The sequence below is a fragment of the Chiloscyllium punctatum genome, chromosome 40 (assembly GCF_047496795.1).
Source record: "Chiloscyllium punctatum isolate Juve2018m chromosome 40, sChiPun1.3, whole genome shotgun sequence".
NCBI lineage: Eukaryota > Metazoa > Chordata > Chondrichthyes > Orectolobiformes > Hemiscylliidae > Chiloscyllium > Chiloscyllium punctatum.
Window position 1 is genome coordinate 54,865,907 of NC_092778.1, and position 23,987 is coordinate 54,889,893.

General features: G+C 43.9%; 1 protein-coding gene and 1 long non-coding RNA gene across 8 annotated transcripts in view; one reads left to right on the forward strand and one right to left on the reverse strand.

The window, feature by feature from the left end:
* On the forward strand, window positions 1-23,544 carry LOC140464629 (uncharacterized). The gene is made up of 3 exons (XR_011954954.1): window positions 1-64; window positions 21,059-21,139; window positions 23,382-23,544. It is a non-coding gene; the product is annotated as an uncharacterized lncRNA (long non-coding RNA).
* Window positions 1,617-23,987, reverse strand: part of LOC140464628 (neuronal-specific septin-3-like) — a 408,811-nt gene continuing 386,440 nt past the window's right edge. For all 7 annotated transcript variants that reach the window (XM_072559949.1, XM_072559956.1, XM_072559954.1 and 4 more), the window contains 2 exons: window positions 20,139-20,190; window positions 1,617-5,716 (listed from right to left, as the gene is read on the reverse strand). In XM_072559949.1, the coding sequence (XP_072416050.1) occupies window positions 5,566-5,716; window positions 20,139-20,190 (203 nt within the window). In that variant the 3' untranslated portion in view covers window positions 1,617-5,565. The remainder of the gene's footprint in view (window positions 5,717-20,138; window positions 20,191-23,987) is intronic.

A 23,987-nucleotide genomic window follows, 5' to 3' on the forward strand; every position in this document is an offset into this window, starting at 1 on the left:
GTAATGCTGACAGCGTCCTTGGGACAGACCCTATAATGAAAAGGCACAGGCTCACCAACGAGAGGTAAGACACCATCGTTTGGGAAGATAAGGGAAAAGGATAAAAATGAAAGATTTTGGGCATTCCTGCAGTGAGAACTCGAGATCAACCCTCACCAAAGTGAAGAACCCTAAACTTGGAGATTACACTGAGTACCTGAGCAATCACCTAGCTTGCGTGAGCTCCTATTCTGGGGTATTAGCCTATTTTTTTTCTGTGACTGTTCTGGGAATGTCTGAGAAATCTGGTAGGCGTGCGCGTGGATTTTAGTCTTGCATCAACTGCATCTCTGCTTTTAACCCTTTCTTTACCAAATAATGTGAATTGTTTGTCTGTTTTAGCTAACCAATAAAGTTGTTGTTTGTTGATAGAGACACGACTCTTTTCGCTGAGCCAATATCTATCATCGAGGGCGGTAACTGGGCGACAGTAGTCTGTTTAGCTCAGTTGGTTGGCTAGCTGGTTTACAATAGAAAATGATGCCAATAGTGTGGGTTCAATTCCAGCACCAGTTGAGATTACTGTGAAGGCTCCTCCCCTCACCTGAAGTCTGGTGAAGCTCAGGTTAGGGTCATCGCTCTCAAATGAGACAGTAATCGTCTGGTAAGATGATGGTGATTTTTAACTTTCTGCCAGGTGTTGAGTTTGTTATGAAGATGTGGGTGTACTGTACCTTTAAGACGGTTAAAAGCTAACAGAACTACCTGACATCACCAAGTGTTCTGAACAAGATACAATATAACCTTTTGGTCCAGCAGCTAGTGTAACTGGTTGCCTGGAGACAAAAAACAAGTTTGAATTAGGCCAATCAGTTTAAATTATACCCCAAAAAATACCAACTCCAATTCAGTTTGAATTGAGTATATTGCCCATAGTAAATGCCAATGACACAATCCAATGCTTGGGGGTTTAAGACCAGGGAAAATTTGAACAGCTGGGAGAGAACTGCTACGCCACCAGCACATGCAGACTACTCAGAGAATAGCTATCTAAAAGTTACCTTTATCAATCAGTGACCTGTGAGACAGAAATCCCTAAGAAGAAAAGAGGAAGATACAAAGAGAAAATTCGACAGCTGGCTGGTTTTGAAATTTGAATGTTTGGTAAATCTGAATCAGGGATTTTATCGGACCAGTATTGTAGAAGGGAAAGATAAAAGATAGGTTAGAGAAAGGAGTTGTAAATAGGTGTTAGTTAGTTATTCTCTGTTATACTTTAAGAACTAAAGTTGTTAATTTTACTTAAAATAGTGCTCTTTGGGATAGTTCTTGACCTCTCGAATTTTCGCGGATTACTGCACGGGATAAACTTTTTCTGTATTGCTGGTTTAAATTAAGCAGGAGGGTTTACCCCGTGCTGTAACAAGTTTAAGAAACAATAAATACGCCTTAACTAGCAGACAGAATTTTATTTTGATCATAAAATGAACATATAAAATTTAAATTTTTTTTGGATTTTTACCCCCATAAAATGTAAGAGAAAAGTTTAAATTTTTGATAAATATGGAGTGTAAGGAAAAGATTACCTTATGTGCAAACAGTGATTTAACCACAGACTTTTGCTTTGATAAACGTAAGAGAGTTAAAACAAAGCTTTATTCTAGGCAAGGTGGAGAAGTTTTCATTTCGGACAGTATGGAACATGCTGAATCGCAGTAAAGGTCTAGATTTTACAAGATCTTCTCTGTCGGCGCTGTCCCCATCCTGGACGTTAAAGTAGGTGCCCATTCCCCTTGGATAGTGCCCACAGAGAAAAAGCAGATTTATCACAAACATTACCTTAACAGCAATTGGCAAAGTAATACATTTGACAAACAGCAAAGTACCCTGTTGGGTTTGTTTGAGCCAACAATTCTTTTAAAAATAAAGACACATTTCAAATGACTTTTGCTGACACTCAGGGCAGAAACCCCTGTGTAAAACCTAAAAAGCTTTAATTAAAATAAACATTGAAAAAAGATACAAATGAATTTTCAATTAAGTCACTGAACATAATGGTTCTAAATGTAGGGTAGCCTTGTTAAAGAAAGAAACTCCCACTCGCAGTGTAACTTGGTAAATTAAAATATCTAAAAACGTCAAATGGACAAATAGAATATTTCAGTGTTTGAAGGCAGTGACATCTCCAAAGTTTTTCCATTTCATTTCCAATTCCATTTAAATGTGAAGATAAAAGACAGAGCAGTGTTTCTTTTTTTGCATCTATGTATGTCACTTTATAAGGTGCGTTTATTCCTGTTTGAATTCACAATTTAAGGCTGTTTGCAGGGTCCAGTGGGAAGAGGTGAGGATAATGCTGCTGTACTGTAACTTACTGACTTCAATAAGACCGTCCGCAATGTAGGAAAAGGTCCTGTAGATGTCAGTGTTGCAGGTCCAAAGAGCTAACTATTCCCAGTATTGCCTTCAGTTCATAAATGATGCAGAGCTTGAGGGTGCTCATGAATACAGCTACAGGTTTCCAACACACAGTTAAACAGAATCAGATCCTGACTACACAATGCTCATCATTCAGAGATACCCAGGCTTATGCTTAACATACAGAATATTTTGGAAAGGTGTCTCAACCTACAATGACACAACTGTGTTGAATATCTGCACAAGCACCCAAAGCCATTGGATTTTGTATAGCCCAGGAAACATGATTGCTTCTGTGTGGGTGCATTACAAAATTGGGCTTCAGTCTATTGTTTTGTCATTTTGGGCAGAGCTGCATGGATCAAACATCATCCAAAAAATAGGAAGGCAAGAGGGGTGGGGGTGGGTCTGGTGGGATGCTGTTTGGAGGGGCAGTGTGGACTCGATGGGCTGAATGGCCTGCTTTCCACACTGTAGGGATTCTGTGATCTGGAGATGGGAAACCCATCAAAAAATGGAGATTCTTTAAACAGAAAGGTGAAATCTCGAGAGACAATGTTGCTTCGTCAAGAGAAGATCACTTTTGTGCGAATTAATAACTGACTTTCAGACCTGTCTTTATTGGATTCAATGTATTTTCATAGTTTGATTTGTTCATATGTTCCTCTTTCTGAATTCTTTCGCGGTATCTGGGTATTCCCCTCCTTAATTGCCTCAGGAAACCATCTCCTTGAATCACCCTGGTCTCCATGGTAACGGGACAAACTGCCGTTTGGAAAGGATTTCCGGGATCTTGACACCCCTACCCCTCCCCCACACCTCATATACTTCTCCTGGTGCATAAGAATGGTTCCCAGTAGAGTGAAACATCATTGTACATCAACAAGCACACAATATACAGGCAAGAATGTCATGGAGATGGGAGCAATACCGCACAATTCATCGACTCAATGGCTATCAAATATTTCCTCCCTGCCTGTCTGACAATTACAGATCAAACATTTCAGAATGAACAAGTATCTTCTTGTAAAACATCACTCACCATCGTGTGTTTACAAAAATGTGGGGCTTCTTCCTCCAATGCAATGAAATCATTTTCTTTCATTGAGCTTGGTGATACTTTCATTTTACCAATGACTGAATTAAGTCATCCCTATCAACCTGTCGGCTAGGCCACACAGAGGCGGAGGTGTGACTCACTTGCAGTTTCAAGTGGTTTTCTCTGTGGTTAATTGCCCTCAGGCATATCAAGCGCCTGTTGATATACAGGTGTAGAAAAATAATTAGCTAAAAGTTACAGTTTTTAAATAACTTTTTTCCATTTTGGAGTGTGGAAAGCCTCTCAAAACTGAACTGTATGTGGTCACTATTCGCAACATCAACTTGACAAAGCATTCCAAACAGATTGCTTCCAACTGCGCCTCTCTCAACCTCTCCAACCCTTTTAAAGTAAGGAATCTCATCAGAACACATGAAGACACACTGTGCGCAATGAACTGGAATGAACACTCCTAGGGGTTTGCCTATCTGCCTGCTTACAAGTAAGAACTATGACTGGCAGTAAGGGCTGGACACTATGAGGGGCCATCGATGGTCTCTTGTATGACTTGGATGTGGACATGTTCATTCACTTTGTGGGAGATCTAAGACCAGAGGGCATCATCTCAGAAAAAGGGAAGAGATGAGGAATTTCTTCCCTCAGAGGGTCGTGAGTCTGTGGAATTAATTACCACCGAAGGTTGTAGAGGCTGAACAATTGACCATATTTGAAGATGGAACAGAGTTTTAATCAGCGAGGTTGTAAGGAAAAGCAGGAAGGTGGAGTTGAGGATTATCAGATGATCTCATTGAATGGTGGAGCAGACTCAATGGGCTGAATGGCCTACGTCACCTCCTATGTCTTATACGTTGTTTTTAATCACTCTTTCATTGGATGTGGGTGTCACTGATAGGGTCTGTGGCCCATCCCCAACTGTGTTTGAGATGACCCTTGAATGCCAGGCCTCAGTCGAGATCAGTCCTCACTATAATCTGTTGACCTTTCAGTCAGAGGTCCTTCTCCTTTACATTAAGCATGCTGGAAATCAGAACCTGGGAGCTGTTTCCCTTTAAAAGGCTGACATTGTAATGTTGTGTAAGATACTGTGGATATGGCTGAAATAAGGGTCTTTCACTAATGCACTTGCATTATTATAAGCACAGGAGCAGCTTGGGAACAGGTTATGGAATCCTGCTTTGGGGTCACTTTAGGGTCAAACGGTCCACTTTTCGACAGCAGGGAAGGGGCCTTAGATGTAAATGACTTCAGCAAGCTGGCTGTTACAGCAGGCTGTCTGTAACAATTACCCCCTCGACACCCACTCTGTGAGATTGCTTGGGCGACTCAGCGATGACCAAGTGATTCCGCAATCCCTCCGCAAACAAAAGACACTGTTCAAAAGCTGCAGCGTTTCAGGAGCTCAGGACGTTGTGGAATGGAGAGTACAATTCTATTCCTAAACCAGTCTTCAAACGGTAACGCAAAGGTGGGGAAGACACCAGGGGAAGCCCACAGAGGGAGCATGAAAGGAAGGCAGAGGGAAGTGGCTGATGGAGTGAATGAGTTAGAAAGAGACAGAAAGGGAAAAAGTGAGTACGAGGAGAAAGGTGAATCAAAAGGTGGCAGTTTATAAGAAGAGCACTTTTTTTTAAGGTAGTAATAAATCAGAGAGCTCAAGGTGAGGCTTTGTCTTGCTCTATGAGCTTCAGTGCTGTACAAGACACTAACCTAACAGACTCGTTCATGATGCTGCATACTCCATTGTGCAATACTGCAGCTGAGCAACACCCATGTAGGCACAGACATACCATCTCTCGGCACACCAGCTTTATGTTTTAAACTCTCCCTTGCTATTGACAGAATGGAATACAGAGAACATCATGACGACATGTAACCTCTTATCGGAATTACAATTCTCTTTCAATAACCACCCTCCATCCAAAATTTCCAACCCCCCCAACCCCATCCCGTTAAACAACCTACATAGAAACTCTCAAACCCCACTGCCTTCCTTTAAAGCAGAAAATACTTTTTTTCTCTCTCTCCAGTTCTATCTGAAATACGAAAACTGTACAATGCAGAGGAGATGTTGAAAGCACAGTTTATTCTTGGCCGGCAGGAGTGGGCTCTCAGAGATTGTTCTCCACATCTTCTTTGACGGTTAGATTGTTCCCTTTCGGCAACCCCTTGCTGATCCCATTGCTTTCGTTCAATCGTCGCACTCTGTAGGTCTCGTAATGGATCTTGTGTGTGACATCTTTCAGATCCTGGAGGTGTGACCTTTAAAGAGGTGCAAGGGGGAACAACAAAAGTCAGCCATCAATGAAGAAAGAAAGCAGCAGGAATCTCCACCGATCTGTTACTCAAACAGGGGACTTATACAGCATTCGCCACATCAATGCAATCCGCAATCTGCACCAAACCCAAGCACTCAGCACTGAACAAGAGGTGATCTCCCTGCACAGGTTTAACAGAAGGGGGTGCGCACAAGGGACTGAAGAGGCTTATTAGGGCAAACAGAGGTTGGACATAGTACGAGTCAAGGACATACTCTCAGGATAAGGGGGCTGATCATGTAGAACTGAGATGGAGAGAAAATACTTCATTCAGAGGGTTGGTATTTTCAGAATGCTATATTTCTGAGTGTTGAGAAGTCTCCAGTGTTGGAAATACTTAAGGTCAAGGGAGCAGGAGAGAAAGTGGAATTGAGGCTCAAGATCGTGCATGTTGTACTGAATGGAGGCCATTCAGTCTACTCCTGCTCCAATTTCTTGCGTTCTAGCCCCTTACTCGTTTCTGAGGGAGTGGGTCTGGGTTGGGTGCTCTTCAGAGGGTCAGTGCGGGCTCGATGGGCTGAACGGCCTGCTTTTGCACTGTCGGGATTCTGTCACTCTGTGCTATGAATAATCCCAAAGACTAGTTAAGTTTGAACTAGGCAATCACTCAGAGCCTGCCTGTTTGGTGCAACAGCTGATGACAAATTCTTCCCCTGGGCTTCAAATACGCTTGGATTTGGAAGATGTATTTAAATCCGTTTTACCAGCCCACAGTGAGAAATACGTGTTATTTGTGTGAAAACAAACAGTAAGCTGCTGATGTAATGTTTTTTTTACATTGGCTAACCCACCTAGTCTGCACATCCCTGGACACTCTGGGCAATTTAGAATGGCCAATCCATCCCAACCTGTACATCTTTGGACAGTGGGAGGAAACCAGAGCACCCGAAGGGGCCCACACAGACAGTCGCCCAATTCAATACAGGAAACACTGGAAGATGTGCAGTCTTGTGTTTGGGGGGTTCACAGTCACTTGTCAACCTTCATAAGATTTCATTCCCTGCTTAGTTTATAATGGCTGAACTAAAATTCTTTCCAGTTCCTCTGTGAGAACAGTTTTGATCATCACCTGAGGTTTACAAAAATGACAAAGAACTGCAATTAGGAGAGGATAAACAGGTCACTTTTGTATGGGGGGGTGGGGGGGGGGGGGAAGAGTAAGAAGAGAAGGATGGCTGAAGGGTGACCTAATAGAGGAAATGTAAAATGAGGAAAGACATTGATAGAGAAGACACAGGGGCCATTGATATATGATAGCCACCAATAAAACCAATAAGCGATTCAGGAGAAACTCTGAGAATGGGTAAGGTCATGGAACTTGTTACCATTGGGGTCTAGCTGCAATGAATAGTTTACATCAGTGCTTGGCAATATGACTCCATTTCAAGGCTTGAGAGGTGCCATTCTGAGTACTGTGGGAGGAGGGGGGTGCTGGTGAGAGCTGAGGGGAACGGAGTACTGGTGGGATCCACCTTCCAGCTGGCTTTTCTTGCAAGAGGAATCAAACCTGTAAAAATCAGTCACTTAGGCCGTACCCATGATTAAAAATACACAAGACCTCCCAGCAGGTAACACTGAAACTGAGCTTTACAGCATCTTTTTTGAAGACTTTGCACATTCATGATCCCAAACTCTTGCACATCACCACCATTGTTTGGGAGACCCCAGTATAGATGCATTTAAAAGAAACTATATAGGCTTCTGAGGGAGATGGGCAATGAAGGTGGTCCTGATAGAACTAAATTAAGACACTTAGTCAAGTACATGAATAGGAAAGGTTTGAAGGGACATGGGCCAGGAGCAGGCAGCTGAGACTAGTTTAGTTTGGGATTATAGTCAACATGGACTGGCTGGGCTGAATGGCCTGTTGGTGTGCTGTGCTCTGGGTCACAATTTTACATTTAAATTGAGAAACCATGAGTGAAGGTCGTTATCAAGGTGCAGAATGTTGAAAAGTTATTTTGCAGTCCATGCTTCTGTTTTTATATATGGTGAATCCTGTAAAACAATTAACTGCCTCAAATAAACTATTATCTCAATCAGTATTGTAGCCAGAAATTATTTTCTAGTTTCGATGACAAATAGCTGAATTAGGAGCGTCATTTGGACCCTTGAGCCTGTTCTCCTCTCCAGTAAGATCATGGCTGATTGGATTTCTAGTCTCAACACCAATCTTGGGCTCCCTCGTCAGTCAATAATCTATCTAGGCCTGCATTAAAAATTATTTGATCAACCTATCTCCACTGCTCTTTTGGGAAGAGGGTTCTAAACACAGGTTGAGTGAAATAAGTCTCCTCCTCTTTGACTTTAGGTGCAAAGACCCCTTAATTTTCATCAGAGATCCCTGGTTCTACTGGTCCTACTCTGTACGTTAGTCCTCCTTGCATCAGAGAATTAGCCCAGTTTGCTGACACTGCACCCACTGTAAGAGGGCATCACTCTGATAACTAGGGGGAAGCTCCTGGATTCTCAAGCCAAGTGGGAATGCATTCAACTTGTAATATAGTCACAGGACTTTCATGTCAGATGATAGAGTCATAATCAATCTGCCACCCTTCCTGGGCAGACATCTTGTGACAATGAGCAAAAGTTGCAGAGTCCTGTCCTGATTGCTCCACTGTGCTTACCTATCTGGAATCCTCCTTATTCTTACCTGTGGCTTTTGAGGATTGTCGAAAGGAAGTACCATCATTTCTTAAAACAAAAGGAGTGGCAAATGGAATTTAATTTAATTAAATGTGAGATGTTGCACTTTGGTTAGACAAACCAGGGCACGACCTATGCAGGGTCCTGGGGAGTGTTGCTGAACAAAGGGGCCTAGTGGTGCAGGATCATAGTTTCTTGAAAGTGGAATCTGTACAGGATGTTGGTTAGGCCCCTTTTGAAATACTGTGTGCAATTCTGGTCTCCCTGCTATAGGAAGGATGTTGTGAAACTTGAAAGGGTTCAGAAAAGATTTACAAGGATGTTGCCAGGGTTGGAGGATTTGAGCTGTAGGGAGAGGTCGAACAGGCTGGGGCTGTTTTCCCTGGAGCGTCGGAGGCTGAGGGGTAACCTTATAGAGGTTTATAAAATCATGAGGGGCATGGATGGGGTGAACATCTAAGGTCTTTTTTGCAGGGTGGGGGGGGCCCCATAAGTAGAGGACATAAATATAAGATGAGAGGGGAAAGATTTAAAAGGGACCTAAGGGGCAACGTTTTCATGCAGAGAGTGGTGTGTGTGTGTGTATGTGTGTGTGTGGAACGAGCTGCTCAAGGAAGTGATGGAGCTGAGCATAATTAAAAGACATCAGGATGGGCATATGAATAGGAAGGGTTTAGAGGGATATGGACCAAATGCCGGCAAATGTGACTAGATCAGTTTAGGATGTCTGGTAGGCACAGATGAGTTGGACTGAAGGGTCTGTTTCTGTAAACTCTCTAATTCTAAAAGGCTCAGCGAATACTAAATTGACACAGGACTAATCAAGATTTTCTGCAACTGAAAGGGTCATGAACAATACTCTGGTCACAAGAACCTTAAATACAACTAAACTGCAGGCAGTGAATGAGATGAACAGTGGAGCAGATCAGTCAATCCTCTTGTTCTCTGGAGGAAGTGCACAGATACATGACACATTGAAAGGCCATGGCTCCTTATTAAATGTACACACCATTCTCTAACCCAATCTGGAGCATCTGAGCCTTCAGCCTCAAACACATTAAAAAACAAATCCTTAAGAGAAAGAGTAATAGTGCGAGTTGTGGGAATCTGTAGCAGGTTTGTTGGATAATCTCTGATGTTGGATAACAGACATGGAATAAACAGCAGATAATTCTTCCTATATTTTAACATTTCAAAAGGAAAAGGACTATTTAGCAGCAGAGTATCCTCCAACCAAATGTTTTTATCTTCTATGTGGCCTATATCTGCTAGTGATTTAAAAATGACATGAGGGGCAACTTTTTTTTAACACAGAGAGCAGTTCATGTGAAATGAACTTCCTGAGTAAGTGGTGAATGCAGGTACAGTTACAATGTTTAAAAGGCATTTGGATAAGTTCATGTATAAGAAAGATTTGGAGGGATATGGGTTAAATGCATGCAGGTTTGACCAGTTCAGTTTGGGATTTTGGTCGACATTGACTGAAGGGTCTGCTTCTGTGGTGTATGACTATGTCTACATGTCATTCACACAAACACACACACACAGCTTCCTGTCTCTCTTTCATACACACACACACACAGTCTCTCTCACAATACACACACTCTCACACACACACACCCTCCTGTCTCTCAGACACATACACAAGCTCTCTTACACACTCTGTCTCTCTCACATACACACACACATGCACACAGAGAGTCTTTCTCTCTCTCACTCACACAGCCACACACAGTCTGTCTCTCTCTCACACACACACACTGAGGGTCTTTCACTCTCTATCTCACACACACAGAATCTCTCTCTCTCTCACTCACACACACACACACATAGTCTCTCTCTCACAGAGCAGTAGAACTACAGAGCAATTAAAAACAAGGCTTTGTTAAGTTTCTGCCAAGGATCAAATTGCTAAGATATCCATGCATCAAGCCCTGTTTGATGTAATCCTGTTTCCTGCCTCATAAGACCTTTTTGTGGAAGAGATGATCATCATGTAGGCAATGCAGTGGAAGCTTAGTTCTTCTGTAACACAGTAGGCATTACACAGTGAGATATCATCATAACATAGAGCTTGACTCATTGTGAGCAGATTGGATGTTTATTCTGTGATTTACAGAGGTACCGAGATTATCTGAATCTCAAATATCCAAATATCAGATTATTCGAATGAGATCCCGAGGTCCTGATAGAAACATCACATCAAAGACTTGTTTCCAACAGTGATCTTTTGGTTACAATGATTAAAAATGAACTCGGTTTACTGAGAACAGTCCTGGACAGTCCAAATGACTGATCACCCACCCCCTCTCTCTCTCTGTCTCTCTCACACTTTCCCTGGAGTTTTACACAGGGGTGTACCCTAAGCCCCCCCTTTCCCCAGATAATCCCTCCAACATTGTCCTGTACAGGGCAAAGGTGGAACTTGTCAAAAAGTTGCAGTAAAAGGTTGTGTGTATATATGTGTGTGGGTATGGCTGTGTGTCTGCGTGTACGCGCACATGCACTATTTGGAGACTCACCCCCAAATACAGCAGCAGTCTTACTGTTGGTGTCCTGTTGGGCTGCCCTGTGGTGGATGGGGGGAAGGCAGTGTGGATGAGGGTGGCGAATGGTAGGTGGGGGTGGATGGGGGCAAGGGTGGGGCAGAGGCAGATAGGGTGGCGTGGTTGGACAGTGTTAGGGGTGGACAAAGGCAGGGTTGGGGGTGGACTGGAGGTGGGGTTGGAGGTTGGGGGCAGATGGGCGGGTGGCGGGTTGCATGGGATTGGGGGCAGATGGGGGGGTGGGTTGCAGGGGGTTGGGGTGTGCGTGGGGGGCAGAGTCTCGCACTTGGTGTGCTGCTGCCTAGTTTCCTGAACAGGGAGCAGACTTAGTAAGTGCCCGCTGTGTCAATCCCATTGAATTGATTGGGCGTGGTGGGGGGGGGGTGGAGGGAGGAGGCTTCAGCAATGCTGCAGGTCCCTTACACACAAGTGCAATGGGCGGCACAGTGGTTAGCACTACTGCCTCACGGCGCCAGAGACCAGGGTTCAATTCCCGCCTTAGGCAACTGTCTGTGTGGAGTTTGCACATTCTCCCCGTGTCTGCGTGGGTTTACTCTACTCTGGGTGCTCCGGTTTCCTCCCACAGTCCAAAAAAAAATGTGCAGGTCAGGTGAATTGGCCATGCTAAATTGCCCGTAGAGTTAGGTGTAGGGGAATGGGTCTGGGTGGGTTGCTCTTCAGAGGGTCGGTGTGGACTTGTTGGGCCGAAGGGCCTGTTTCCACACTGTAAGTAATCTAATCTAAAATGCGTGTGGGTTCAGAAACAAACCCTGAGACAGAGAGGGGGGAGCAAGGCAGGCAGAGCGAGGAAAAGGGAAACTTCAGAAAACTCCGAGCCCCAGAGGAGAGGCATTGAGTCAATTTACTGAATAAATCAATTATTCAAATGAAATACTGCCCATCTGGATAATTAATGTTCCTCTGTAGTCAGTTTAGGAATTGCCATTGTGTGGTGTCCCCACACTGAATGAATGATCTAGGTCTGGGATTGACAGCATTATTTTAGACCTCCTTTTATTCTTCTAACTCTTTCCAAGGGTCTATGTCCCTGGCTATTGTTTTCTACTAAAGGAAAAAATGCCTTCTTTTTCACCTTATTGATGCCCCACCTAATCTCACCATTATATCCCCTTCAACCTTGGCTGCTCTAAAGAGAACAACTCCAGCCTATCAAATCTCTCCTCATAGTTCCAACCCTTCAGACCAGGTAGATCACCTCTGCACCTTCTTTCCGATAATGTGGTAACCAGAACTGTACATAGCATACCAGTAGGCATAAACTCTTCATCAGGAATGAAGGTGGGGGAGGGGGGGAGCTGCTGGGAGATAAATAGGAGGGTTGGGGTTGGTAGCGAGGAAGGCAATAGGTAAATGGAGATGGGGGATGACAGTGAAAGATTAGAGCAGAGGGTGGAGTGCATATATGGGAAGGAAGATGGACAGGTAGGACAGTTCCAGAGGGTGGTACTGAGTTGGAGGTTTGGATCTGGGATGAGATTGGAGGCGGGGGGGGAGGAGATAAGGAAACCGGTGTAACTGACGTTGATGCCACGTGGTTGGAGGGTCCGAAGCCAGAAGATGAGGCGTCCTTCCTCCAATTGTTGGGTGGCTTGGATTTGGCGATGGAGGAGGCCCAGGACTTGCATGTCCTTAGTGGAGTGGGAGGGGGAGTTGAAGTGCTTGGCTACAGGGTGGTGGAGTTGTTTGGTGCATGTGTCCTAGAGATGTTCTCTGAAACATTCCGCAAGTTGGCGTCCTGTCTCCCCAATGTAGAGGAGACCACATCAGGAGCAATGGACACAGTAGATGAGGTGTTTGGATGTTTTATACTGTTCCACCATAACCTTCTTGATCTTGTATTCTATGCCTCAATTAGCAAAGGCAAGTATGATATTTTACCATCATTTTATTCCCCTGCCTTGCTCCTTTCAGGGATATGAGGATAAGCACAGCAAGATCCCTCTGCTCTCATGTACTCTCAGGGGGCCTGCCATTCACAATGTAATCCCTTGCCTTGTTAGTCTTTCCCAAGTAGTTGGAAGTGGGTACAGCTTTATGTTTTGAGACCATTTCTGCTCAGTGTGTTCGTCAATGACTTGGATGTAGGGAATGATGTCTAAATGTGGAGCACCAAGACGCACAGTAAATGATGGGCTGTACGGTGGCTCAGTGGTTAACACTGCTGCCTCATAGCACCAGGGACCCAACTTCCATTGCACTCTCGGGTGACTATCTGTGGGAGCTTACACGTTCTCCACGTGTCAGCGTGGGTCTCCCCCTCCCCCCCACCCCGGGTGCTCCGGTTTCCTCCCACAATCCAAAGATGTGCAGGTTAGGTGGATTGGCCATGCTGACTTGCCCCATAGTGTTCTCAGATGTGTAGAATAGATGCATTAGTCAGGGGTAAATATAGGATAATAGGGTAGGGGGACTGGGTTTGGGTGGGTTACTCTTCAGAGGGGTGGTGTGGACTTGTTGGGCCAAAGGGCCTGTTTCCACACTTTAGGGATTCTATGAATCCAGCAGAGTCTAAGTAACCCTGAGAACTCAAATGGTAGCTGCAAGCTGGCAATGACTGATTGTTGAAACAAAAATGGTGATAGAATTCAACATTAGCAAAAGTGACGTGGTTTATTGTGTTTAAAAAAATCATATTTCTGTACTGAACCACTGGGTAGTTGAGAACTTGAGTACTGCTGAAAAAAATTACATGTTTTTTCAAAGTTTTTTGCCTTGCCATCATCAGAATATTTGCAAACAAAATCAATGTTAAAGAGGAACAGCATTACGATACTGTATATTGTGAATGGGAGAAGATCTGGGTTAGTGGAGGAGTTTAGGGTTCAGGACCTTAAGAGACTAGAATAGTCAGTAAGTTTGCAGATGACACCAAAATTGGTGGTGTAGTGGACAGTGAAAAAGGTTCCCTCAGATTACAATGGAACCTTGATTTGATGGGCCAAAGAGTGACAGGTGGAGTTTAATTTAGATAAATGTGAGGTACTGCATTTTGGAAAGGCAAATCAAGGCAGGACTTATACACTTCATGGTAAGGTCCTGGTGAGAGTTGCTGAACAAAGAGAGCTTGGCATGCAGGTTCATAGTTCTTTGAAGGTGAGGTCCCAAGTAGATAGGATAGTGAAGGAGATACTTGGTACACTTGCCTTTATTGGTCAACGCTTGAGTATCGGAGTTGGGAGGTCATGTTGCAGCTGTACAGGACATTGGTTAGGCTATGTTTGGAATATTGCATTCAATAGGAAAGATGTTGTTAAACTTAAAAGAGTGCAGAAAAGATTGACAAGGATGTTGCCAGAGTTAGAGGGTTTGAGCTACAGGGAGAGGCTGAATAGGCTGGAACTATTTTCCCTGGAGCGTTGGAGGCTGAGAGGTGACCTTGTGGACATTGACAAAGTCATGAAGGGTATGGATAGGGTGAATAGCCAAGATCCTTTCCCCAGGGTAGGGGAGTCCAAAACTAGAGGGCGTAAGTGTAAGGTGACAGGGGAAAGATTTAAAAGGGACCTCAGGGCCAACGTTTTCATGCAGAGGGTGGTGCGTGTATGGAATGAGCTGCCAGAGGAAGTGGTGGAGGCTGTTAGGACAATAACGTTTAAAAGGCATCTGGATGGCTAGATGAATAGGAAGGGTTTAGAGGGACATGGGTCAAATGCTGGCAAATGGGACTAGATTAATTTAGGATATCTGGTCAGTATGGACAAGTTGGACTGAAAGGCCTGTTTCTGTGCTGAACATTTCTATGAGTCCATGACACTAAAAAGGTAATTACAAATCAATAAGGTTGTAAAGAAAGCCAAGAGAATAATGGGCTTTATGTCAAGTGGCATAGTGTCCAATATTGAACCTTAATGTCAAATATTGAAATAAAAACCTAAGGAAAGATCTGAAAGATTGGGTTTGTTTTTACTGAAGCGGATCAGGGGATTTGGTGAGTTAATCTGAGCTGTTCAAAACGGTGAGGGGATAGGACAGAGTTGGTGGACAGACCATCACTGAGGGAGAGTAAGGACACGAGATAGGGGGCTTAATGTGGGGCAATAACTTTACATGGAGAGCGCGAGCTGCAATGTCAGGGTTTGTGATTGAAGCAGAGACTGTGTCAACATCCAAAAGGGGAAGGAAGGAGCATGAGAACAGACACATGAAATAAGGGCCAGTGTTTACATTGGAGGATGAACAACAACACAGACTGTTTGGAAAGGTCTATATTTGTGTGAAATGCTATGTACAGAGACCTCGGCACCTTTTATACTGCTTCTGTTAGAGAGAATCGACCTCGGACATCTACATGTCTAAATTTGGATTTTTCTGCCCCGGGGCAGGGCTACAGACTCACTCATAACCTGCCTGCTCTCAGAATGCAAACTGTATGAGTTCACCAATGGACCCCAGTCTCCTGGAGTCAGATAGACAATCCTGCTATTATCGACGCATTTGTAGACAGGTTATAACCTGGGCCAAAAGCAACCATTCGTCATCATTACCTCTGCACCGGACACATTCCAGCAGTAACACCTGCATTGTGTCTGTAAACAATGGAATTATAATGAGCATTTGTAATGCATTTGGAACTGCTCTGTGGTGTTCCTTTCATTGTTGTGTTAATAAATCAATGGACTTAATTCTCAGTGGTAAAGGGAAGATCGTGTTGTAGGTGCAGGTTAAAGGGGATTGGTTAGCTCAGTTGGCTGGACAGCTAGTTTAATAAAATGACAGGATGCCAATAGCATGGGTTCAATTCCTGCACTGGCTGAAATTACCATGAAGGACTCACCTTCTCAAACCCTTTTCCCTCATCTCTGAGGCATCATGACCCTTATGCTAAACCACCACCAGTCCTCTCTCTCTCTCTCTCTCTCTCTCTCTCAAGAGAAAGCAGTCCCATGCTCTAGTATGATTATGGTGTCCTGACCTTTATACTGAGGAGGAGAAATGGAGTGGAATGGAGAAATACACAGTCCTTTGGCAATGATGTGGATGAAGTACTGTGCAGGGAAAATTGGAAGACAAGGAGTTGAGACTTTTAGAAACTGGGTTTCAAAGCAGGTTATGAGTGACAGAGGTCAGGGGAGGCTTGTCAGAATGGCTTCGCGGATATTTACAGCACAGAAGGTAGCCACTCGGCCCCTCATATCTGTGCCAGGCAGCAAGGATCTGAATACACTATTCTCCAGCTTGTGGACAAGACCCGGAGGCTATGGTAATGCAAGTGAATATCTAAATACCGCTTTATTGTTCGGAGAGTTTCTGACTCAACCTGTCAATTCAACCTAAAATTAAAGAACTAATCCCCTAACAGCAAAGAAGTGAACTTTAATAAGGCATTCGACAAGGTCCCAAATGGCAGACTGATCAAAAAAGTCAAAGCCCAAGGGATACAGGGTAATGTGTCCAACTGGATCCAAAGCTGGCTTAGTAGCAGGACCCAAAGGGTAATGGTCAATAGCTGCTTTTGGAATAGAAACCTGTTTCAAGTGGTGCACCACAGGGTTCGGTGTTGGGACCCCTGCTGTTCGCTTTATACATGAACGATTTGGCCTTGAACAGGGGAGGGCACAATTAGAAACTTTAAAGGTAACACAGAAGTTGACTGTGTGGTAGATAGTGGAGAGGTAGCTGTAAGCTCCAAACTGCTACAGATGGGTTGGTGGAGGGGGCCGGCAAATGGCAGATGGAGTTCAACTCTGCTAAGTGTGAGGTAATGTATTTAGGGAAGTCAAACAGTAAAAGGGAATACAGAACAAATGGGAATATACCGACAGGGGTAGATGAAGTGAGAGATCTAGGTGTACAAGTCCCTAAAGGTAGTGATACAGGTAGTTAAGGTTGTAAAGGAGGAATATGGAATGCTCTCCTTCATTGACAGAGATACAGAATACACAAGTAGGGGTATAATGATGAAACTGCACAAGACACAGGTGAGACCACAACTGAAGTAGTGTGTGCAGTTCTGGTCACCACCTTACAGGAAGGAGTTGCTCCTGAGAGGATGCAGAGAAGATTAACTAGAACATTGCTAGGGCTGGAGAATTGTAGCTACGAGGAGAGATGGGAGAAGTTGGGGTTGTTTCCCTTGAATGGAGAAGACTGAAGGGTGATATCGCTGAGGTGTATATAGTTGTCAGGGGTAGAGATGGAGCAGATAGGAGGAAGTTGTTTCCTTTGGCAGAGGCTTCAAAAAGCAGGGGCCATCGAGTCAAGCTAAGTGGCAGAAATATTAGAGGGGACGTGAGGAAAAACATTTTTATACAGAGGGTGGAAAGCGTCTGGAATTCACTGCCTGAGTTTGGCGTCGGAGGCAGAGACCCGAAACTCTTTTAAAAAGTACCCAGATGCGCACCTTAAGTGCTATAAGCTACCGGGCCGTGTGCAAGAAGATTGGATTAGAAAGGCATTTGGTAAGTAGGAATGGATAAGACGGGCTGAACGGCCCCTTTCTGTGTTGTATCATTTCTACGGTTAACAGCATTGGAGCATTCCAGCCCCTGGGTATGTTCCATCCATCTTGCCGGTTTCTGTTTGACAGTAATACTGGTTGGTTGTGAGTCAGGTATCGTTAATACGTTTCTCCACACGCTGATAGGAATGGAAATGGTCCGTTTTTAATATGTGCATGTGTCTGGTGGTTTCAGGTCTAAATTTACATCCAGCGAATGATTTGCAAATGATGCATTTAATTGCATGTGTAATAAAAGTAAACCTCAGTTTACAAAATGTTTTCTGTGGCAAGACATCAAGTAAATGTTAATTAATTATGTGCCTTTTTATTAAATTTTTGATGAGTTTGTGTCATACAAAATCTGGCCTTTTGATATTATTATGACAGACAGCCATAGCAAAAGAAATTTGATATCCTAAGACCCGGGGGAATAAAGTACTTAAAACATCACTGACAACATCCAGATGCACTCCTTTCAGAGAGATCAAATCCATCTGTTTGAAAATTTGCCACTAAAAAAAATACAAGTGAATAGGATTTTCCTTTATTAAAATGTGTGGAAAAGTGCACAGGCATTAATTACACCAACACAGGCCAGGCTGCAATATCCACAATTATGAAGAGAACAATAAAATTAACAGCTTGCCTTGAAGTTCTGTGTGCATCAGAAAGCAATTTAAAACAAAAATTAACAACAGACTGCTTCAGGAAGGGAGCACAGGGCCAAAGCTGGAGAGAAAAAAGCTCTGGAATTGCTGGAAAACTGGGGCACCACACATTTTACTAACTGAGGCACAAGTGGGATCATTGAAGGGAATGGAATGTGGTAGAGAAATTGCTGTAGATATTAACGGTAAAAGGGCAAAGCCACTGTAGTCAAGATTAGAGTGGTGTTGGAAAAGCACAGAAGGTCAGGCAGCACCCGAGAAGCAGGAAAATCAACGTTTTGGGCAAAAGCCCTTCAGGAATGAAAGGCTTTTGCCCAAAACGTTGATTTTCCTGCTCCTTGGATGCTGCGCTTTTCCAACACCACTCTAATCTCCAGCACCCACTTCCGCCGAAAGGCACCATAGCCCGACCAGCTGCTTTCTCATTACAGAGAGATAATTGCGATGATTCAACCTGAGGGTCACCACATCTCAGGTCAGGGGAGAGGTTGGGAAGGAGAATTCTTCATGGTAACCTCAGATGGTGCAGGAATTGAACCCACGCTGTTGGTATCACTCCTCATGGTGAACCAACCGCCCATCCAACTTAGCTAAGCGACTGCTAACTGTAGATGCATGACAAATAAAAAGTGCTTTGGGATGCTCTGTGGTCATGAGAGGTGTGACATAAATGCAAATCTTCTATTGAATGTTATTTAAAGTATACCTGTTTCATGTCAGAAAGCTGTCTGCGACTGTGAAAAACATAATCCACTGATAATCGTAAATCCGGTGGGAGCAAATAAGGAGAAAATACGGCTTTCGTAATCGCATAATTAACTTAGGAAAGGAAGATTTGTGAAAGGGAGGGAAATATACACGATGGAGGATGCATAGCTATTGCGGGAGGTACAGCTAACACAAAGGACAACATGAATAAGTAGGGATGGAAAGAACAATGGGAGGTACTGGATCCACAGGAAGGTGGAGAGGTGCAGAATGGGGTGGGGGGTGGTGATGGTTATGCATGGGGTACAGGTACACCCTCCACAGTGGGTCTCTGACAGGCACAGGTTGCCTGTATAGGACATAGCATCTCCAGGCTGGCCACATTCTGCCTACAGGCAGACTGATGGCCCAATGTTAATGAGAGGAAGAGGTCCTGTCCTGGCCTCACTGAGGTCTCAGTTTGGCCCATAGCCAAAGCTACTATGGAGGTTGGCATGGCACAGCTACCATGACAACCAAGCACCCTCACTCGCTACCCACCAATGTGCCTCAGAATCTAATTTCCTGCCCAACTATTCCTAAATGGCCACAGGTTTTGTCCAAGTATTTTGTAAGAAAAATAAACCGGTGCCGAACGCATGACTTTAGCATGAAGCCTAAATCACCCATGTGCCCTCATCGATCATCCTCTGGGGGGCTTTTACTCCTCTATCCTCAGGACCCTTGACCTTAAAATCACATTTGCAACAGGAACATTCAGCTCATGAATTTGTGACGTGCGTATCTTTGCTGCCAGTCAGGGACATTAAGTTTTATCTGGGCCACTCACATTACCTTGAGTCAATAGAATGAGTTGCTGCTGTACTGTAGGGCAGGGGATCCCAAAGTGGGGTGAGGGTCAGGATCCTATTGATGGGCAGAAGTAGGCTATTTGGCCCATCAAGCCTGCTCCACCATTTAATCAGACCGCACCGACTTGATAATCCTCAACTCCACTTCCTGCCTTTTCTCTGGAACTTTTAATTCTCTTACTAATTAAAATTCACCTTGAGTATAAGGTCACAAAGGGAAATGGTTGGGGAAACACTACTTGAGAGTGATTGCCTTAGCTCTTGTGAGCGATGTCGCTGGAGATGTTGCCAAGATTTGCTCCAAAATGTGAATACTTGCATTCTTTATATTTTTGCTTTTTTGCTGTTCAAGCAACTGGTCTCACGCACTCTCACCCAATGACAGGTCATCTAGATTTTGTCAAGATTGGAGATGAACTTTGACCTGTACAGATGCTGTTGCACAACACAGAATGGTTTGGCCTCATGGACTGGAGGATCCTCTTACCTGATCAGCAGATCCCTTAGATTTGCAAATTCACAGTGTGCACCGTTTTCAACTAGAAGAGGCAAAGAGACCAAATCAGCAAGAGAATCAATATAATTACCATCAGGTTTCACAGCAGAATGCTTCAATTAAATGACATCCAAACTATCCTCCTTTGGATTGATAATAATAATGATTAAACTGCAGCAAGAGCATTTCCATTCTGCGAGTTCATATTGCTCTCGTTCAATGGGCGAAGGATAAAGATCCTGATGTCATTTAATCTTCTAAATTATATAGTCTGGGAACTCAGGTACCAGTGTTCCTGCAAACATGTTATTATAAAGGAGTACTGCTGATAAAAGCCAATACTCAAGTTCTGTACAGTACTACCAAACGACTAATTATAAACAAAAAGCTAAACTCTATATTCCCTTCGGGAGAGAGGTGAAGTGTTCTTCATATTTACAGTTTGAATCAGGAACTTGTGAATTAGACACGAAGAAAGACTCAGATTAAGTGTACACTGGCTACTCCATTTTCTGGCTCCTCAGTTAAAGTGTTCGAGTTGAAATACATCGACACAGAGCATGCATACAAAGAGTACCTTCCTTGGTGACAGCCCCTTAAAAGGAAACAAGTTTAATAAACACGGAGGAGGGAGGGAGAGATCTGGTTCTAACAGGGCTTCACACTGTATCTGCTTGTGTGTACAGAAGCATGCACAAGGAAGGAAAAGGTGTGAGCCCAATGCATTGTGTCCTCTCAACTAATGAATGAATGACACACTGAGGACCTGCTTTCACTTGTCACCAAGTTGGCATTCCTGTCATTCTCTAATTTAACAATGGGAACGGCAGTCATAGCTCTTCTCAGTCACATGTATAAGATACCTGACCAGCAAACCTTAAATCTCTCATGGAAAAGGTTTATCTTTGCAGCTGTTGAAAAACCCATCTCCACAGACTCTCAGAGCTGAACGGAACAAGATCAGAGGACGGTGGCCTGAGGAGCTACTTTAGGTGAGTAAACGTGTATCAGACCTCTGCTGTTGTCATTGTCCCATTGTCTTCCCCGGAGTGTCGGAGGCTGAGGGGTGACCTTATCAAGGTTTATAAAATCATGAGGTGCATTGGATAGGGTAAATAGACAAGGTCTTTCACCTGGGTTAGGGAAGTCCAGAACTGGAGGTCATAGGTTTAGAGTGAGAAGGGAAAGATTTAAAACGGACCTAAGGGGCATCTTTTTCATGCAGAGGGTGGTGTGTGTATGGAATGAGTTACCAGAGGAAGTAGTGGAGGCTGGTACAATCACAACATTTAAAAGGCATCTGGATGGGTATATGAACAGGAAGGGTTTGGAGGGCCAAGTGCTGGCAAATGGGACTAGATTAATTTACGATATCTGGTCAGCATGGACGAGTTGGACTGAAAGGTCTGTTTCTGTGCTGTAGATCTCTATGACTCTATATAATTCAGAACTGGGAGTTAGTTTAGCTCAGCTGGTCAGTTTGTAATGCAAAGTAACACCAACAGCGTGGGTTCAATTCCTGCACCAGCTGAGGTGATCGTGAAGGACTTTCCTTCCCAACCCTTCCCTCAGGTTAAACCACCTTCCTCCCCCCAACACCACCACTCTGCCCTACCAGCCCCCAACACCCCCACCCTGCCCTCCCACCCCAGTCATCTCCCTGCAATGAGGGAGCAGCCCTGTGATCTGGGAAGACACTTGTGACTTTGCCTTCACTAATTCAGAACTATCAGAGGTTGGTTGGTCAGATGTTAGCCAATTTGGTTGGACTTTGCTTTTGCCAACTCGACTGAAAGGAAAACATTAGTTTGCTTTGGAGTCATAGAGTCATATAGCGAGCAAACAGACCCTTTTGGCCATTCAATGCCAACCAGTTTCCAAATTAAACCAGTCCCATTTGTCTGTGCTTGGCTGGTATCCCTGTAAAACCTTTCCTATTTATGTACCTGTCCAAATGCCTCTTAAATGTTGTAACTGAGCCAGTACCTCCCACTTCCTCTGGCACTTCATTGCATAGATGAACCACCTCTGTGTGAAAAGGTTGCCCCCTCACGTCTCGCACTATCTTGAAATAAGTGCAGTTCTGGACTTGAGTTATGGCCCGACAGAGAATGCGATTGCATTTTGTGAAGCAAGTAGTTGGACCAAAGCAAGATTGTGGCAAATTACATTCTTGAATTAAAGAAAGTCTCTCACCAGCTCTTTGGGGATGAAGCAAGCTTAAAAGCTGGCCACTGAGACATGTCCTGAGGAGATCTAAACAACAATAAAACCCAGGCCATGCTTTCAAGCAAAGGCAGTCAGCTGACTTTGAAGAATTGAGGCTGGTGATGATGGAAATGGCAGAGGGAGATAGAGAGAACTGCAAATCGCGAGGGAATTCTTCTCCTTGGCCAGCAGGGGGGGATGTTCACCAGGTTTCAGAGGGTTTCGGGCTCTCGGTCTGAGAATCAGAAATTCTGCCACCGCCTATTTGTATGTCCCCAAACTCAGTCAATGATCTGTTCCTGTGGGAAAGTAAGTCATATCAGCACAGGAGGGTGGAAGCTTGAGATAGTGGTAAAGCTGTAGGTTATATCAGGTCCTGGGTGGAGAAGACAGATATGTGAAAAAGGAATAGACAACCATGAGAGAAAGAAAATGTGTGAGACTTTTGTTATCACCTCCATTCCCCTGCCAAGTGTTGAATCCTTAATCAGTTGTAAGGAAGGTTAACCAGAATCTGACCTGTAGCTAACTGGGCCCACTGCCTCATTTACTAATGTGGTCCTGCGTCTAAACTCCTACATTGCTGTGTAGTGATGGATTAAGTTGAAAATAACACCAGATTATAGTCCAACAGGTTTATTTGCAAACACAAGTCTTCGGAGCACTGCTCCTTCTTTCAGGTAGCTTGGACTATAACCTGGTGGTGTGGATTTCTAACTTTGTCCACCCCAGTCCAACACTGGCACCTGCACATCCTAGTACTGGATTGACTGATTGAGGGGATTCAGGGTTATTTGTGCGTTTGTTAGTTGCTGCATCATGCACTAGACAAGACTAGTACCTCCTTAGTGCAGTTATTGAACCATTTCTTTAACATCTGCCCAGCAGCAAAGCAATATGCCAAAATGCTCAGATATTGCAACATATGACAGCAATACTAGAGGATCTCCAGGTTACGTGCTCTACTTATCTATGCTGCACAGTGTGGATCAAAAGTTAAAACTCACAAAATTGGTTTACTTTCAGTGAAAAACATCGACAGATACAAGCTCCTAAGCTGCCAAGCTGGAATAAATTCATGTTGATCCAGCTCCTACTGACTACCAGCTGTCACGTCAATCCATATTAATTCTGTTCAACATATGTCTTAAAACATTGCATGTATTCAAGGACTAATGTGGAAGCAAAATCAGAACATTAAGACATTTGGACCTCTACAAACAACATATACTTCAGGTGAATGCAAATTTGGAGCGTTTTATGACTATTTTATTCTTGATGTTTTGGGCAGGTATTGGTCTCTGTGTGACCTGGAAAGCATCAGGTGGTGCGTTCCTATTTACTTCACGGTGACACCCTCCTGTGCCCAGATGGTACAGCATCTGTCTTTTTTGACGGTTTTGCAAATTGTAAGGGGAAAAACAAAATGACAAAAACATAGTCAGTGACAAAGTGAGGTGTGCGGAATTAACTTCAAACCTAAAACAGGCCTGGAGCGTGTGGTACAACAATATTCGGTTGAATCCGTGTCAAGACAATTCCTGAAAATCAGCGACATGAGGTTATAACCATGTCTCACATGAGAGGACTCACAACATTACAGAAATTAAATAAACATTTGCCATTAAGAGG